This window comes from Hemiscyllium ocellatum, chromosome 18 (assembly GCF_020745735.1).
Source record: "Hemiscyllium ocellatum isolate sHemOce1 chromosome 18, sHemOce1.pat.X.cur, whole genome shotgun sequence".
Lineage (NCBI taxonomy): Eukaryota > Metazoa > Chordata > Chondrichthyes > Orectolobiformes > Hemiscylliidae > Hemiscyllium > Hemiscyllium ocellatum.
The window spans coordinates 29,308,171-29,327,801 of record NC_083418.1 but is presented as its reverse complement, the minus strand read 5'-3'; the positions used below and the strand labels follow the sequence as shown (position 1 = coordinate 29,327,801).

The following is a 19,631-nucleotide window of genomic DNA, read 5'->3' as shown; positions in this document are numbered from 1 at the left end:
TAATATGGCAATTTAAATGTTATTGGGGAAATAAATACCTTAAGTTGGATGTAAGATATTGGCACTGATAGAAAGTAGGCTCGCTTCCAGGAAGCGGAGAGTAGAAATAACTAGCCTTTCCAGGCTGGCAGGATGCCATAAGTGGTGTACCACAGGGTACATGTTGGGGCCTCGACTCTGCAACTCGAATAAATGATCTGGATGAAGGGACCAAGGATATGCTAACTAAATTTGCTGATGACTAAAGAATTGGTAGCAAAGTGAGTTATGAAGACATAAGGAACCTATAAATGGATAATATAGGTTGAGTGGACAAGGATCTGGCAAGTGTGAAGTCTTTAATTTGGCAGAAAGAATTTTTTAAAAAATGAGAATTTGCAGAGCATGGAGATGCAGAGACTCCTCTGTCAAAAGGTTAGTATAAAGGTACAGCGAGTAAATCAGGAGAACTAACTGGATGTCATGTTGTTTTGAACTGTATTTTAATGCATGAAGCCTGACTGGTAAAGTGGATGAACTTAGGGCATTGATCAGCACATGGGAACCGGATACTGCTGCAATCACTGAGGCATAGCAGCTGCTCAGAGGTTAGCACCATAACCTCAGAGCTGGGGACCCCGGTGCGATTCTACCCTCTGGCAACTGTGCAAATTCCACACAAACATTCTCCACGTCTGCATGGGTTTCCTCTGACAGGCCAAAGATGTGCAGGTTAGGTGGATTGGCTATAATGTCCAGGGATGTGTAGGCTAGATGAATTAGCCACAAGAAATGCAGGATTACAGGGATGGTTGGTTGTTTGGAGGGTTGAAGTGCACTGGATGGGCTGAATGGCCTGTTTCCACTTTGTAGGCTTGTGACCCAGATTTTGGGACACCCCACTTCAACTGAAAAGTGAAACCAAAACTTTATCTCTGGAGAATCTAAAACTGATCGAAACCAGATAAAGCTTAGCTTAATCACTCATCAGTTCAGAACAGGCAGGCTGAAGAAAGCAAAGGTTGTATCCAGGAGCTGGGAATGGGCAAACACAAGACTGCTGCAATTATTCCTGTTAAATTGACTTATCAGACTCAGCCTACAATTCCTGGAGTGTTCGATTAAAGAATGACTTGATTGGGATCAAGGAATAGGGTATATGCTGGGCATGAGGCTAGACTGTTAATACGCAAATGCTGCTGATTATCACAAATACATGAAGACACTGTCCTGAACATGCATTGCTTAGCAGGTGGTCACAGGATATCACAAAACCGAAGATGTTTTTGCTTCAGAGATAAAACAGTATAATAGAAAATAAATCACTTGGTGGCAAGGTCATTAGACTGATTTGGGGGAATGTGGTGAAATAAGTGGTTACTTCATTTTGATTCCCTCACAATCTGACCAAGCCCTAAATGTCTGAGGGAAATGTTGCATTTTTAAAAATGAAATACATTGAGTCAAATCCACAAAAAAAACAGTCAAATAGATAATTCAAATGTTAACCCGAACAGTTACCGTTGCAAATTGAACATGGCAACAGACAAGATTACTTCTCAAAACAGAAACACATATTTAATGTTGCACAACTTTATTAGAATACTCTGACTATTCTGTACAAATTGAAAACAGCATATTAAGGTACATTACAACTGTGTAGAACAAGGTAAGGCTGGAGCACTCTATGCCTGGACACAGTGCTGTGTGCTGGACACTCAATTAATAAAAATAAAAAAAAATAGATCTGTGTTAAAGATTTTACTTCCACAGGAAACTGGCAATGACTCTCACAGCATCTTAATATGCATCTTTTCTGGAGACGGAGTGGCTGCAACTGGAGCTAATGTGCCCAGGTGATCGTTTTATTTTCCCCAACGTGCTGGTTAGTAAGTTGTGTGTAATGGTAATAAATAAGTTTGTGGCCGCAACATTTCAGAGCAGCCTCTCAGTACATATATATTTCTGTTAACCCTTGCTGTTTTAATCAATAGTAATGACGACCACAGCGCAGTCACATTGGGTCAAAAATTAAGCTTCTGAAAGCGTTTAAATATAATTCTTAATAGCAAAGGAAATGCTTAACTATAAACTAAGTGGCTGCTCACAAATATTGGGCAGCACAGGAAAGATGCACCTCAGAAGTCCATGAAAATCACTACCGACTCACTGAGCAATGCTGCCCCTATTTGCAAGTGACAAGCGTGTAACACTCACTACATTTCAAAATACCAGTGTTTAGGCTGCAGAGTGCATGCTTGCTTGACCTTACAGTCTGAAACACTTCTGTATTTTTGAAATAGAGGTTTTTGTAATTTTTCCACTGTAAAAGTAAGCCAAAAGTAGGAAAAGAAAATTTGAAGTTAAAGAGCAATCCATGCATTTAAAACATAGTGTTTAGCTTAATAAGATTGTGCTGCAGTGGGGGGGAAAAGAGAGGGCGTCACCTCAACTGCACAAGAGTATTTTAGATACACTTTATCACATGGCATCAGTCTCTAGGCAGTGGTGTTTTCTTGGTACCACGCTCCTATTGCTGCTTGCATTCAGCAGGCTGGTTGGATTCTTTCTGGAAGAGACAGAAAATGTGAAAAGTTATCAGTATTGGTGTTATTTGCAGTTCCAGCACACACCTTATCCACAGTGTCTGGGTAGTAAGAATCCCATCAACGGAAGCACTCAGAAAAGGTTAGAAGCATTAGGACAAACTAGCCATTTGGCTTTTAGTGGTGATGCATGTTAGAATGTCAAATGGAGAGCAGAGAAAGGAGGTTCAATACATGGAGCTCTTAATATCAGGGTGGATTATAAAACCAAATCCAGTGTTGTAAAAAGCCAAATTTATACTTTAAGATTAATTTTATTTACCAATTAATTGAATACTCCTAATCTCATTTTCTGGTGGAGAAATTAATGCTCAAGTTAAATACTTGACTTCTTTTCAGAAATATTAGCATTAGGAAAACATGACGTGTGCTGTAGAGTTTTTGCAATTCTCAAGAATGATAGAATCCCTCAAACATTGGACATATCACTTAATTCATAGATTATCTCTTCATTCAAAAACTCCCTTGCCCATGCTCGAATTCGATGAACTCCAAAGAGCTGCTCAATAACTCTTTGCTTCAAACATGATTATTGTTATTACATTTTTCTGAACTCCATCCCAAGAGAATAATATCCCAGTTTATGGTGATGGTTGCAAGGAATATTGGTGAACACTTCCAAAATTGTGAAAATAATTTAATGGCAATGTCATAATACCTCGAGGCAGGTAGAACATGAACAAAAGCCCCATGTATTTCTACTGAGGATTGTACGGAGGTTGGTAACCTTTCATATCACCAACAATGCAGGAATTGTATCAAACTAAGGAAGGGAAAGAATCCCAATCTCAGCCATCAACAGTACTGTTGTGTGTTGTAGAAATGCAACAGCAAAGTTTCAATGAAGGCATTTTATGCACAATTTTAATTAACATTGTGCCTTTGCAGTAAAAACACCCTAAAAAGTCATCTTAGACTAGGTGGATACTGGATATCAAGCCAAATAAATTTGGGAGGAGTGCAACAAAAAGGTTGACCAAGGTTGTAGGTTTTAAAATGGATCTTACAGTAAAAAAAAAGGCATTGAAATGCAGAGAACACCTTAGGGAATTCTACAGTTCCAAGTGCTTGAAGACAAGACCCACTAACAGTGACAGTGGGAGTAGCTGAACACAGCAAAGTCCAAGGGACAGATAGATTCAGTCGCAGGGAGGATTGGAGTTGGGAAGATGTCACAGACTAGGTGATGAAGGAACTGATCTAAGGATTATAGTTTTAAGATGTTGAGAGACCGGTATAAAAGTTAACAAAAATGGAAGTGATAGACAAGTTGGATTGATATAAGATAAGAAAACTGAGTTTTGGATCAGAGTTAAATTTATGGCAGATGGAAGACAGACTGGTCAGAATTATATTGGAGTACCTGGGTTTGATAGAGAGAAAGAAATGACAGAAGGGATACAATAATAAATAGGCTGCAGCAGTGACAAGCATAGAATTAGATACTAGTGACTTAGTATTAGTTTTTCTTGTGATAATTTACAGTTGGATTAAGGGTGGCGAATAATAATGGCCTCGTTCAGCCAGAGATGTGAATAGAATCAGTAGCAAAAACAGAAGTAGTTTGGGTCTTCCCAATGATTAAATGGAAAAACAAATTGCTGCTCATTCAATATCTGATGTTAGATAATCACTCCATTGTGGGACAATTTAAGAGAAATAACGGAGTGGTAGAAATGAGCATTTTCAATCTGCATTTTTAGCTGATCCCATGTTGCACTTAGAAGACAAAACGTGGCTAATGATTGATTCAATGAGAACTTTAAAATGTGGAGTGGGAAGGGATGACAGCAGTGTTGATGAGTTTCAGTTATGACTGGATGAATAGAGTGGAATAAAGCAAGAGTCAACCCCTCAAGGTGAAAAGAGGGACAATGAAGCGTGCTGTGTTTGCATATAAAGAATGAGTCAATCAGGCGTGGCATTGGAAAAAGCACAGCAGGTCAGGCAGTGTCTGAGGAACAGGAGAGTTGACCTTTCAAGCATGAGCCTTCGTGATGAAGGGTCATGCCCCAAATGTTGACTCTTTTGCTCCTCAGATGATGCCTGACCTGCTGTGCTTTTTCCAGTTTATCGACTGACTCTCCAGCATCTGCAGTCCTTGCTTTCACCTTGCATGATAAAGGATGCAAAGGGTGAATGAAAAATAACGATCATAGCGACAACCAGACATGTCATTTGTGATATCTGATATCCAGGGATAAAAAATACCTGGGTAGACATTTGAACACAAAAAGTTGTGGAAGACAGGCAGATTCAGGAAATCATATGGAGTATGAAAATATTTAAATTAGGCACAGGAATAGGCAATTCATCTCCTTTAGCCCACTCCAGTATTCAATAAGATTATAACAGATCTGATTTTAACTTCAAATTGTATTATTATTAAATTGGAGATGACGCAGAAAAGACTTTCCAGGATGTTACTGGATGTGGAGGCTTTGACTTATTAGGAGAGGCTGGATAAGCTGGGACCTTTCTCACTAGAGCATAGGAGGTTTTTTTTGGGGGGGGGGGGTGGGGAAAACACCTTATAGAGGTTTATACGTTCATGAGGGGCAATGATAAGGCATTTTCTCTAGAGTAAGGTAGCTCAAAACTAGAGGACATAATTTTAACCTGAGAAGAGAACAATTTAAAGGGACCGGAGGGCAACTTTTTCACAGAGGGTGGTTCATATCAGGAATGAACTGCCAGAGGAAGTGGTAGCTGCTGATACATTTAAAAGATATTTGATAGGTACATGAATAAGAAGGGTTTAGAGGGATATGGGCCAAACAAGCAAATATGACTGGTTTTAGTTTAGCAAACTTGGTCAGCATAAATGCGTTGGATTGAAGAGGCTGCTTCCATGCTGGAGGAAGCAATGACTCTAATACGATCATGCTCATAAAGCAGGCAGGAGCCAAGGAGAAGAACATTATCAATAAACATGGGGGCCATAAGTAAAGTTAGATTATTTGCCTTTTGCTTTTCTGGTTTGTTCAAGGAAATGTGGATATTGCTGATCCCTAAAAGCCTTGGAAGCATTGAGCTGCGTTCTCAAACTGGAGGAGTGCCAGGACATATAGCAACACCGACAGCACTGTAATGAAGGGAATTCCAGATTTTTGACACTGTGACTGTGATATAGTTGTAAGTCAGGACGTTGTATGTTTTGGGAGGGAAACTTCCCATGCATCTGTTGCTTTGTCCTTTAAATTAGTAAAGGTTATAGGTTTGGAAGGGGCTGTTGAAGCACCTTGGTGAGTTGCTTCAGTGCATCTTGAAGATGGTACACATGACTGCCACTGTGTAGTGATAAAGGGAGTAAATGTTGAAGAGGATGCATAAAATGCCAATCAAGTGGGCTAATTTGTACTGCATGGCATCAAACAACAAGTATTATTAGAGAGCTCCACCCATCCAGATAAGTGGACAGCATTTATTTCATCACTCTCCTGTTGTGCCAAGTAAATGGTGGACATGCATGAGCAAATCAGAAAGGGAGTCACCCTCTGCAGTAGTCCCAACTAATTCCTCCAGCCACAGTATTCATATGGCTAGTCCGGTTCAGTTTCTGGTTGATAGTAACCCCATAGATGTTGAAAGTGTGGAATTTAGTCATGGTTGTGCAATTGACTATCACGGGATGCTGGCTTGACTGATCTTTTGAAGACTCTCACTGGTTAACACTTGACTAGCATGAATGGCATGTATGCTCAAGTGTGGATGTTGTCCAGGTCTTGCTACATATGGACACGGACTGCTTCAGAGTCAGAGTCAGAGTAGTTGTTAACAATACCGAACATTATGCAATCGTTAGTGAACATCCCCATTTCTTGATCGTGTGAAGGAGTTGGAAATTGTTGCACCCAAGTCACCACCCTGAGGAACTTCAGCAGTGATTCCCTGAGGCTGAGATGATTTATGTCCAGCAACCACAGCCATCTTTGATTGTAATTATGCCGAGCACAATGTGAGAGTTTCTCTAGATGCACAATGACTCCAGTTTTGGTAGGGCTCCTTGATGGTCAGTCAAATGTTTCCTTAATCTCAAGGGCTGCCACTCTCACCTCTAATGTTCATCTCTTTTGTCCATTTTTGGACCAGAGCTGTAATGATGTCTTACATCATTCATGAGTGAACTTTTTGGAACCCAAACTGAGAGTCAGTGAGCAAGTTACTCTTCTGTAAGTGCCAACTGAGGGCAATTAGCTCTGGAGCACAAATCTGCTAGCTATTATCTTCACCCTGCTGTTAGGGCCTAGCCATTGCAGTATCAAGTAATCTAACTGGTTGATCATCAGCATGTGTGATGCTGAGAACCTCAGGAGGAGACCAAGATATAGGATCAACTTGGCTCTTGTGGCTGGCTGTAAGTGCCTCAGCCTTGTCTTTTGCACCCATATGCTAGGCTCCCATTTCTGATTAGTTGTTCACCACCATTTGTGACTGGATATGGCAGAACTGATCCATCGGTTGTGCAATTACTTAGCACTGTCTACTACATGCTGCCTCCAGTATTTGACATGCAAGTAGTCATGGGCTTTAGCTTCACCATTTTTAGTTACGCCTGGTGCTGCTATTTTTTCCTTCTTGTTGGGTTCCTCACTGCCTGCTGCCCTTTAGGACTTTTGTGGTGTCTCCAAGCCACTCTGGGTGGAGGTACATCATCCAGGAAACACTGTCCATGTCACCGTTGGTCCTTCCTCCTGCTGGAGGATTACAGATTTTACAGTAGCCCAAAGGAGAGTGTTGAGGCAAATTACCAGGTTTCCCTGCTGACCTGATGCCACGAAACTTCATGGGCTCCCGAATCAATATTCGGGACTTGCAGTGGAACTCCTTCCTGACTACATACCACTATTGCACCACCTCTGGTGGTGCTGCCCTGCCAGTGCAACAGGGCATGCCAGGGATGGTGAGGATGGCATCTGGGACATTGTCCACTAGGTATGATTCTGAGTATGTTAGGTCGTTGCACGATTAATCTGTGGGCCAGCTCTTTTAATTTTGGCATAAGGCCCCAGTTGCTGGTGAGGACTTTACAGAATTAACTATGCTATGTTTTCCATTGTTGTTTATGGTGTCTGGGTCGATGACATGTAGCTGTCAGCTTCGTTCTTCCATTCAGAGTTCCTAACATCTTTGATAAAACTCAGTATCTTGCAAGGCCATTTCAGAGAGCATATAGGTTTGAGGTGATGTTATTTAATGGGCTGAAGCAGATGGAATCTGGAAGGTGTATTTGTGAAGTGGGCAAGGGAAATGAAAGAACTAGCCTGCTTAAAGACAAAAAATATATAAACTATTTACACATGTTATTGAGGGGTAAGAATGGATGGGATAGAAGGGATTCAAGAGGACGGTGATGACGGAGAATCTTTCCACTTCAGGGTGGCCCTGTTATGCTGTAGTGGACAGCAAGGTCAGATAACGTTTGAACAAGTGGTGCCAGATCTGGTGACGGCTAGTTAATATAGCTCATCAGAGAATTATTATTCAGAGAAGCCAAGAAATTGTATGGGTTTTGATTTTTGAGAAGATTTGTAGCTCAGCTTGTAAGTTTGCTCGCTGAGCTGGAAAGTTTGTTTTTAGTCATTTTGTCACCATATTAGGCATCATCATCAGTAAGACTCCAGCGAAGACTGGCTCTAATGCAACAAGGAGTACGTCAGCTTCCAAGACTATAGGGGATTCTATAGTCAGAGGTACAGACAGATGTTTCTATGGCCAGCAGAGAAAAGCAGAATGGTGTGTTGTTTCCCTGGTGCCAGGATCAAGGTTGTCTCAGAGAGGGTGCAGAATGTTCTCATGGGGAAGAGGGGCCAGCAGGAGGTCATTGTCCACATTGGAACCAACGACATAGGAAAAGGTTGAGATTCCGAAGGGAGATTACAGAGAGTCAGGCAGAAATTTAAAAAGGAGGTCCTCAAGGGTAGTAATATCTAGATTACTCAGAGTACTACGAGCTAGTGAGGGTAGGAATAGGAGGATAGAGCAGATGAATGCATAGCTGAGGAGCTGGTGTATGGGAGAAGGATTCACATTTTTTGGATCATTGGAATCTCTTTTGGGGTAGAAGTGACCTGTACAAGGAGGACGGATTGCACCTAAATTGCAAGGGGACTAATATACTGGCAGGGAAATTTGCTAGAACTACTTGGGAGGATTTAAATTAGTAAGGTGGGAGATAGTGAGGAAAGACATCAATCTGAGACGGGTACAGCTGAGAACAGAAGTGAGTCAAACAGTCAGGGCAGGCAGGGACAAGGTAGGACTTTCAGGAGGCATGGGATAGAGGGAAATTTGGCCAATTGGATAGAAAACTGGCTAACCGGTCGAAGTCAGAGAGTGGTGGTAGATGGTAAATATTCAGCCTGGAGCCCAGTTACAAGTGGAGTTCTGCAGGGATCAGTTCTGGGTCCTCTGCTGTTTTAATGTTTACTAATGACTTGGATGAGGGAGTCGAAGGGTGGGTCAGTAAATTTGCAGATGATACGAAGATTGGTGGAGTTGTGGACAGTGAGGAGGGCTGTTGTGGGCTGCAAAGGGACTTAGATATGATGCAGAGCTGGGCTGAGGAGTGGCAGATGGAGTTCAACCCTGCCAAGTGTGAGGTTGTTCATTTTGGAAGAACAAATAAGAATGCGGAATACAGGGTTAACGGTAGGGTTCTTAGTCAGGTGGAGGAACAGAGGGATCTTGGGGTCTATGTACATAGATCTTTGAAAGTTGCCACTCAGGTGGATAGAGCTTGTAAGAAGGCCTATGGTGTATTAGCATTCGTTAGCAGAGGGATTCAATTCAAGAGTCGTGAAGTGATGTTGCAGCTGTACAGGACTTTGGTTAGGCCACATTTGGAGTAGTGTGTGCAGTTCTGGTCGCCTTACTTTAGGAAAGATGTGGAAGCTTTGGAGAGGGTGCAGAGAAGATTTACCAGGATGTTGCCTGGAATGGAGAATAGGTCGTACGAGGATAGGTTGAGAGTTCTCGGCCTTTTCTCGTTGGAACGGCGAAGGATGAGGGGTGACTTGATAGAGGTTTATAAGATGATCAGAGGAATAGATAGAGTAGACAGTCAGAAACTTTTTCCCCGGGTACAACAGAGTGTTACAAGGGGACATAAATTTAAGGTGAAGGGTGGAAGGTATAGGGGAGATGTCAGGGGTGGGTTCTTTACTCAGGTGGGGGCATGGAATGCGCTGCCCGTGGGAGTGGTAGAGTCAGAATCATTGGCGACCTTTAAGCGGCAATTGGATAGGTACATGGATGGGTGCTTAATCTAGGATAGATGTTCGGCACAACATCGTGGGCCGAAGGGCCTGTTCTGTGCTGTATTCTTCTATGTTCTATGTTCTAATAAATTAAACTGCGTTTATTTCAATGCAAGGGGCCTAATAGGGAAGGCAGATGAACTCAGGTTTGGAACATGGGACTGGGATATCATAACAATTATGGAAACATGGCTCAGGGATGGACAAGACTGTCAGCTTAATGTTCCAGGATACAAATGCTACAGGAAGGATAGAAAGGGAGGCAAGAGAGGAGGAGGAGTGGCATTTTTGATAAGGGATAGCATTACAGCTGTGCCGAGGGAGGATATTCCCGGAAATACATCCAGAGAAGTTATTTGGGTGGAACTGAGAAATAAGAAAGGGATGGTCACCTTATTGGGATTGTATTATAGACCCCCAATAGTCAGAGGGAAATTGAGAAACAGACTTGTAAGGAGATCTCAGCTATCTGTAAGAATAATAGGGTAGTTATGGTAGGGGATTTTAACTTTCCAAACATCGACTGGGACTGCCATAGTATTAAGGTTTAGATGGAGAGGAAAAAAGTGTGTACAAGACAATCTTCTGATTCAGTATGTGGATGTACCTACGAGACAAGGTGCAAAACCTGACCTACTCTTGGGAAATAAGGCAGGGCAGGTGACTGAGATGTCAGTGGGGGAACACTTTGGGGCCAGCGACCACAATTCTATTCGTTTTAAAATAGTGATGGAAAAGGATAGACCAGATCTAAATGTTGAAGTTCTAAATTGGAGAATGGCCAATTTTGATGGTATGAAGCAAGAACTTTTGAAAGCTGATTGGAGGCAGATGTTCGCAGGTAAAGGTACGGCTGGAAAATGGGAAGCCTTCAGAAAAGAGATAAGAGTCCAGAGAAAGTATATTCCTGTCAGGGTGAAAGAGAAGGCTGGTAGGCATAGGGAATGCTGGATGACTAAAGAAATTGAGGGTTTGGTTAAGAAAAAGAAAGAAGCATGACAGTTATAGACAGGATAGATCGAGAGAATCCTGAGAAGAGTATAAAGAAAGTAGGAGTATACTTAAGGGGGAAATCAGGAGGGCAAAACGGGGACATGAGATAGCTTTGGCAAATAGAATTAAGGAGAATTCAAAGGGTTTTTACAAATATATTAAGGACAAATGGGTAACTTGGGAGAGAATAGGGCCCTACAAAGATCAGCAAAGCAGCCTTTGCGTGGAGCCACAGAAAATGGGGGAGAACCTAAATGAATATTTTGGTATCAGTAATTTACAATGGAAAAGGGTATGGAAGATATAGACTGTAGGGAAATAGATGGTGACGTCTTGCAAAATGTCCAGATTACAGAGGAGGAAGTGCTGGATGTCTTGAAATGGTTAAACATGGATAAATCCCCAGGATTAGGTGTACTCGAGAACTCTGTGGGAAGCTAGAGAACTGATTACTGGGCCTCTCGCTGAGATATTTGTATCATCGATAGTCACAGGTGAGGTACCAGAAGACTGGAGATTGGCAAACGTGGTGCCACTGTTTAAGAAGGGCGGTAAAGACAAGCCAGGGAACGATACACCGGTGAGCCTGACCTCGATGGAGGGGCAAGTTGTTGGAGGGAATCCTGAGGAACAGGATGTACAGGTATTTGGAAAGACAAGGACTGATTCGGGATAGTCAACATGGCTTTGTGCGCGGGAAATCATGTCTCACGAACTTGATTGAGTTTTTTGAAGAAGAAACAAAGAAGATTGATGAGGCAGAACAACAGATGTGATCTATATGGACTTCAGTAAGGTGTTCGACAAGGTTCCCCATGAGAGACTGATTAGCAAGATTAGATCTCATGGAATACAGGGAAAACTAGCCATTTGGATACAGACCTGGTTCAAAGGTACAAGACAGGGGGTGATGGAGGGTTCTTTTTCAGACTGGAGGCCTGTGACCAGTGGAGTGCCACAAGGATCGGTGCTGGGCCCTCTACTTTGTGATTTACATAAATGATTTGGATGCGAGCATAAGAGGTACAGTTAGTAAGTTTGTAGATGACACCAAAATTGGAGGTACAGTGGACAGCGAGGAGGGTTACTTCAGATTACAACAGGATTTGGACCAGATGGGCCAACGGGCTGAGAAGTGGCAGATGGAGTTTAATTCCAATAAATAAGAGGTGCTGCATTTTAGGAAAGCAAATCTTAGCAGGACTTATACACTTCATGGTAAGGTTCTAGCGAGTGTTGCTGAACAAAGAGACCTTGGAGTGCAGGCTCATAGCTCCTTGAAAGTGGAGTCAGGTAGATAGGATAGTGAAGGTGGCATTTAATATGCTTTCCTTTATTGGTCAGAGTATTAAGTACAGGAGTTGGGAGGTCATGTTGTGGCTGTACAGGCCATTGGTTAGGCCACTGTCGGAATAGTGTGTGCAATTCTGGTCTCCTTCCTATTGGAGAGATGTTGTGAAACTTGAAAGGGTTCAGAAAAGATTTCCAAGGATGTTGCCAGGGTTGGAGGATCTGAGCTACAGGGAGAGTTTGAATAGGCTGAGGCTGTTTTCCCTGGAGCATCGGAGGCTGAGGGGTGACCTTATAGAGGTTTACAAAATTATATGGGGCATGGATAGGGTAAATAGACAAAGTCTTTTCCCTGGGGTCGGAGTCCAGAACTAGAAGGCATTGGTTTAGGATGAGAGGGGAAATATATAAAAGAGACCTAAGGGGCAACCTTTTCACGCAGAGGGTGGAACATTTATGCAATGAGCTGCCAGAGGAAGTGGTGGAGGCTGGTACAAGTGCAACATTTAATAGGCATTTGGATGGGTATATGAATAGGAAGGGTTTGGAGGGATAAGGGCCGGGTGCTGGCAGGTGGGACTAGATTGGGTTGGGATATCTGGTCGGCATGGACAGGTTGGACCGAAGGGTCTGTTTCCATGCTGTACACCTCTATGACTAAGTGCTGGTGATACGTCCCGCTTTCTATTTGTGTGCCTTAGGTCTCTTAAGGTAGGTGATAATATTTCCGGTTATTTTTCTCAGGGATTGGTAAATGGGGTTCAAATTGATGTGTTTATTGACAGAGTTCCGGTTTGAATGCCAGGCCTCTAGGAATTTGCGAGACCCTCTGTTTAACCTGTCTAAGGATGCGTGTGTTGTCCCAGTCGAAGTGGTTTCCTTCTTCATTTGTACATAAGGATTCTAGTGACAATGGGTCATGTTGTTTGGTGGCTAATTAGTATTTGTGTATCCTGGTGGCTAGTTTTCTGCCTGTCTGTCCAATGTGGTGTTTTTTTAAAAAAAAAAACAGCCCTTGCTTGGTATTTTGTAAATGACATTTGTTTTGCTGATTGTTTGTATAGGATCTTTTAGGTTTATCAGCTGCTGTTTAAGCGTGTTGGTAGGTTTGTGGATTACCATGATGCCAAGGGGTCAGAGTAATCTGGTATTTCAGAGATGTCCTTGATGTATGGTAATGCGGCTAGAGTGTCTGGGCACATTCTGTCTGCTTGTTTGGGTTTGGTTGTTTAGGAATTGGTGGACTATGTTTATTGGGTACCCGTTCTTATTGAATATGCTGTATAGGTATATTTCTTCTGGTGCTCGTGTGTTGTGGTCCATTTAAATAATGTCTTGATGCAGCTCAGTTTGTGGGTGTTGGGATGATTGCTTCTGTATCTATGGTCTGGCCCGCATCTGGTTTGTATGTGTTACTTTCCTGTCGACGCTGGTCTGAAATTCTCCATTAACTGCTTGTTTCAATGTGACATCTAGGAACGGGAGTCTGTTGTTGTTCTCCTCTTTTGCACAAAAAAAACAGCAAAACCAATGTAATTTATAAAATACCATGCAAAGACTGTAACAAACACTACATTGGACCGACAGGTAGAAAACTAACCACCAAAAGACATGACCCACTATCACTGGTATCCTTATGTACAGATGCAATAGCACACTGCATTTCGACTGGGACAACACATCCATCCTCAGATAGGCTAAACAGAGACACTCAGGAATTCCTAAAGATCTGGCATTCAAACTGGAACCTGTCAATAATCATGGATTTGGATCCTATTTACCAACCCTAATGATATTACCCACCTTCAGAGAGCAAGTGGGACATAACATCAGTACTTCATCGAAGGCTCACTGATGTTACCCAGCATAGTGATGAAACGTCTGAAAACAAACCTTCCAGCTCAGTGAACAAACTTACAACCTGAGTTTGAGTTGTTTACTGACATGGGATTAGTCCTATAGTCATCCTGCACCTCACCTATTATTGGCTGAAACTAACATTAGTCGAGTATGTGTTGCTGGAAAGCACAGCAGGTCAGGTAGCATCCGAGGAGAAGAATCAACATTTTGGTCATAAGCCCTTCATCAGGAATGAGGCTTATGGGCCGGGACCCAGTGATAAATGGGAGGGGGTGGGGTTGGGGGGTGAGGGAAGGTAGCTGTGAAAGCGATAGCTAGATGAAGCTAGGGGAGAATGTGATAGGTCAGAGGGGGGAGTGATGGACAGGTCCAGAGGGCAGTGTGGAGTTGGAGACTTGGGAATGGGATAATGTGGGTTTTGGGGGGGGGGGGCGGTGGAGAAGCGTGAGAGAATGAGGAAGCTATTGAAATCCACATTTATCCCCTGTGGCTGCAGGGTCTCAATGCGGAATATGAAGCATTCTTCCTTCAGGCATCAGGTGGTAACAGTTTGGCGATGGAGGTGGCCCAGAACCTGAATGTCTTTGACGGAGGGGGGAGGGTGAGTTGAAATGTTTAGCCACGGGGTGGTGGGGTTAGTGGGTGCAGGTGCCCCAGAGATGTTCTCTGAAATGATCCCCAAGAAGGTGTCCTGTCTCCCCGATGTGGAGGAGATCACTCCAGGTGCAATGGATGCAGTAGATGACATTGGTAGAAGTAACATCAGAGTGCCACTTCCCTGCCAATAAGCTACAAGTTGCATGTCAAAAGCTTTAGAAATGTAGATCAACAATCTTTAAAGGGCCCATTTAGAAATTAATGCAATCAATTTTACATGATAAACAGGAAAAGACACTCAATGTGCACTATAGTTCATGAAAGCAGTAATACATAGAGCAGAGAAAATGGATTGGATACAATTAAATTTCCATAATTAACCCATGTGGCTGAGAGAATAAGCCTAGTCATGTATAATTCAGAAAAAAAAACCTATCATATTTAAAAGTTTAAGGTTACAAATATGAATGAAATGTCACCCTTCAATAAGAGAAGATATAAACAATAAATCAACAAGTTTCAATAACCATGTTACTAGCCAAAGATATTGCAGCTCTGGATACAGACAATGAACACTTACTGTCAGGGCAGATAAATTTGCTTCTTTTCATGACCAGAAATTAGTGATGTTGATCAGAGCAAATTTTGTGCCATTCATTTGCATTTTTCATAGAACCGACAGGATCAGATCAAGGGAGAAATGACTTCCGGAATAGTTTCCATAAAAGAAGTCGTTACTCTACTTCCACAAGATGTGCTTTCTACTTTGGAGTAGAACTTACAGCTCATGATCTGATACTTGATCTAGGCTTGTTCAAAACTTACGTATTGGATTCCATAAATCCAATTATGTGGATGTGCCACCCTCTAATTGGATTCCATAAATCCAATTAGGGGGCAGCATGGTGGCACAGTGGTTAGCACTGCTGCCTCACAGCGCCAGAGACCTGGGTTCAATTCCCGCCTCAGGCGACTGTCTGTGTAGAATTTGCACATTCTCCCAGTGTCTGCGTGGGTTTCCTCTGGGTGCTCCGGTTTCCTCCCACACTCCAAAAATGTGCAGGTTAGGTGAATTGGCCATGCTAAATTGCCCGCAGTGTTAAGTGAAGGGGTAAATGTAGGGAATGGGTCTGGGTGGGTTGCGCTTCAGTGGGTTGGTGTAGACTTGTTGGGCCGAAGGACTGGTTTCCACACTGTAAGTAATCTAATCTAATTTAACCCAAGTTAGAACTTTGCAAAAAAGACCTCACTCTTGTAGCATTCACTCAAAAGCAAGGAGAGGGATAACCTTCACAATATGATAGCCAATGAGTGCTGTGATATTCGAGTGCTTCTATTTGGGCTAGTTGAATTTCGGAAAGATTGGAGATTTTCTGATATCTTTGCCATAAACATTAAAAGTCTCAGTAAATTCAACATAAAATGTTTAATACAACTGATATATGCATCCTGGCCATAAATCATCCTCAACTTCCATATCCCAAAGAATTCTTAATATGATGGAAATGGATGCAAAAGGATCAGCCAAAATGGCATTGACCTGACAGAATTAATTTGATTGAACACTGATAATTCTGAACATTTGCAATAAGTGTTAATCCGTTACACACTGATAAACCGTACTGAAGTGGTACTGACCTTACAACTGAAAGTCAGATGTCAAATTCCACAATTGCGAATTGTGAACATGAATTAATTTAGTAGAACTGGTCATTTATATTCAGAAAAACTAATGGGCATTGCAAATTCTAACTGGTTCAATGTTCCTTATGACACTCCTAATCAAGCTAATTTACACCTAACTAGACACCCGTGATGCCCTAGAAGCAGCCAAGCAAGCCACTTAAAACAGAACAGAACCAAAGGGAGTAATGACTGACACAACAGATGCGGGTAGAAAAATACAAGTTGTCCTCGTCAGTAGCTGGGGACTGGTGGCCAATTGAATCCATTATCCCACAGATGAGCATCATTCCCCAATTTTTTTTCATTTTCCAACTATCCCTCAGTATAACCTGTCCTCTCAGCAATACAAGGTAGTCAAAAGGGAGGTCTGAATGACACATTCAAATAACTATGGTTTTCTCAGCATCTATTTTGAACCCAATGAAGTCTCAGGTTAAAGATCAGGGAAATTCTTGTAATTACTACTGACTGCATCTTGAATTATTGAGTCATTACTTTATAATGATGAATATGACTTGAAGGAAGCATTCAAAAATTTCCAATTAACAGTCTTACATATGTAATAGAATTGATAGGAGTGTTTTGTTGTTAATAGGTACACCTCATCCTGAGCTATGTGAATAGACTAAGGGCAAACAGAACAGCCCAAAAAAACTGGACATTTGAGAAGCAAAGATCGAGACATCAAAAGCTAGCAGATCAAGGGGATTATGATGGGGGAATAAAACAATTTTGCTAGATAGTGCCAGGCACATCTCAGGAGAAGCAAACCTTGTAATGTGACTACACATTTAGCTTTGGCAAGATAAATCTACATAGTTATCATTCCCAAGTCTGATAATGGCCTGGGTATAAATGCAAGAGAAACGGTCAAAATATTGAACATGTCCTGAGTCAAGTGTCATGGGTATGCTGATTTTTCTGAAATTTGAAGAGAACACCGGCATCCAAGCCAATTTGGTTCAAATCGTGAGAGCTTTTAAAAAATGGCATAAGGTGCAGGATACAACAAAGCTTACTGACCCCAACACTATTTATGGCTCTGAATACCTGCACACCAACATCAGAAACCACCCAGTAGAGCTTTCAGGGTAGTTGTATGCTGGAACCTATCCAATGGCATCAAAATAAGATAAAGATGTTTAGTAAAGATTAATACCAAAAAAGAGTTGAGAAGAGATATCTCCTGCGACTGTTTTCACCTACACACTCAACCAATTTGATTTTTTAAAGATTCTACTTTCGTGTCGAAAATTAATGTTAGTTTGAATGCTTTTCACACTCTTTAAATCAGTCAAGTGTTGAAATTTCCATTATATTGATTTGTTTTAGATAGTGAAAATGCTATACATTACGGATTAAGATTTTAAAACCTTTTCAGTATAAAAGCTTTTCCAAAGCATTCTTACAGAAATGAAATGAATAGACTTAAATATAAATCTACAATTGAACAATACTGAGAACTAAATCAGACTAAACTAAATATGGAGTGATTAATAAAATTGAAAATCAAATTGGTTCAGCTCTAAAAAGTGAGTTCAATTGTAACTAAAGATAAAAAGCAAGGTTAAACAAAGGATGATCATAGAAATAAGGCAGAAAATTCCCTTACCTAGAAACGTAATTTGTTTTACTGAGATATGAATTATACCTAAGTAGGGGAAAATTCAGAACAAAATAGGCAATATTAATGTCACTGAAATTAAATAATCAGGGCTAGGCAAACTCTATATGGTATCCAGTCTATCAACAACTGACTATAATACCTTCTGCACTGCTGAAATATTTAAGTCCACAACAGATATAATTTAAGGCCTGGTCAGATTGGATATCAACGGTTGATCAATGTTGGATATCAACATTTGCCTATGCAAATTATTTTTTCCTATAAACAACATGAATTGTAATGAATAACAGAATATTGTAATGTGCCCACATTAATTGAAGAATTGTTACGGGATACCCTTAACCTAAATCCATAAGAAAATATTTGCAATTTATTTAGCCAGGAACATACCAAAAAGACAGAACTTCTAAATGGCATAACAGCAAATAATGAAACATGATGATTTCTGAAGAACCATAATTTTTAGGAGCTATACTTGCATATTTTCAGATGCAATTATGCTCTCTCACATCTTCAGTCACACAGCGACTACTGCAGTGCACCCAAAATGTTGCAAATCACTTTTGTTTAAAAATTGAGTTATCCAAAGTAAATAACACAAATATGAATTAAGGATAATTGAAATTGTTACTTTTAAACAACATGCAGGCCCTATTTCTTTTGGAATAATGTGCTCAATGAGGAACTATACTAGAATGCTAGCAGCACAGTATTTCAGAGAAGGGCAGCTGTTTAACTCCAGATGCCATCAGCAAAAAGAAATTCTTGTATAATACTGCTTGCAGAGTTTCATGAAGGATCCGCTCTACAACTACAATCAATTTAAGAGCATATTTTAGGAAGTGACAATTATGAGACTATACAGACACTGCCATTCATTTACATCACATTAACATCAGTGGTTTCATTGATTAAAAACTCTGCTTTATGTAGTTTAAATACAGCTATATGTAAAGATATTGGTAGTGTTTGTTATTATGATGTACACAAGAAACTTTCAGAGCTACAAATCAGAATTACAGTGAACTAGATACTGAGAAATTTCAACACAATCCAGCTACTATAGATTGGATCCAATTATTGAGATATTCCCTGCTTCTAAGATTACCTACTCCTAAAAGGGGAGAAGTAATATAAACAGACCCCTGTCCTGTATATTCCTTAGGTAAGAAAGCACTTGCTAGCTTAAAGACTAGTAAACAGAATAGATTGAACCTACTCCCACAGAAATGTGATGCAATATTTAGATAGAATTACATTATAAAGCAGCCATTTAAATTTGCTTTCGAGAAAATCAGTGAGCCCCATGTAAAGACCATAAAAGGCAGAAGTGCTGAAATAAAGATAAAGCAATGCAACAGAATTGCTAAAATCCTGAAAAGTTTCAGAAACAATTAAATTTAGTTATGAATTGCTCATGGTACAAATATAATGTTAATACTTTCACATATTAGAATCTGCAAGTAATAGGGAATTTTTACCCTCGTCAACTCATCGGTAGTACACTTTGTTACATTAATTACAATGTTGAAAAACTGTTAGCAGCTATAGCAAGGAATATTAACCATGAGACAAACTAACAGTAAATTATGTTAGTGAAATCAGGAAACAATTAGTTGGAACTGCATAAGTTAAGTTTGAAACAAATCTGAAAGCTGACATCTGAACGTAATGAGGTACTTTAGATTCTAACTTCCCTATTTAAACTCCTATAAAGCTTAAAATTCAATTTCA

The 19,631-nt window shown here is 40.9% G+C and overlaps 1 protein-coding gene across 6 annotated transcripts in view; it reads right to left on the bottom strand.

The window, feature by feature from the left end:
• Positions 1–1,552: 1,552 nt before the first annotated feature.
• The window catches only part of nap1l4b (nucleosome assembly protein 1-like 4b), a 121,132-nt gene continuing 103,053 nt past the window's right edge, over positions 1,553–19,631 (bottom strand). For 5 of the 6 annotated variants that reach the window (XM_060838799.1, XM_060838797.1, XM_060838796.1 and 2 more), the window contains exon 15: positions 1,553–2,548. In XM_060838799.1, coding sequence (XP_060694782.1) covers positions 2,510–2,548 — 39 coding nt within the window. In that variant the 3' untranslated portion in view covers positions 1,553–2,509. Of the gene's footprint in view, positions 2,549–17,882; positions 17,922–19,631 lie in introns of all 6 variants that reach the window. The other variant, XM_060838801.1, reaches the window with a different exon arrangement.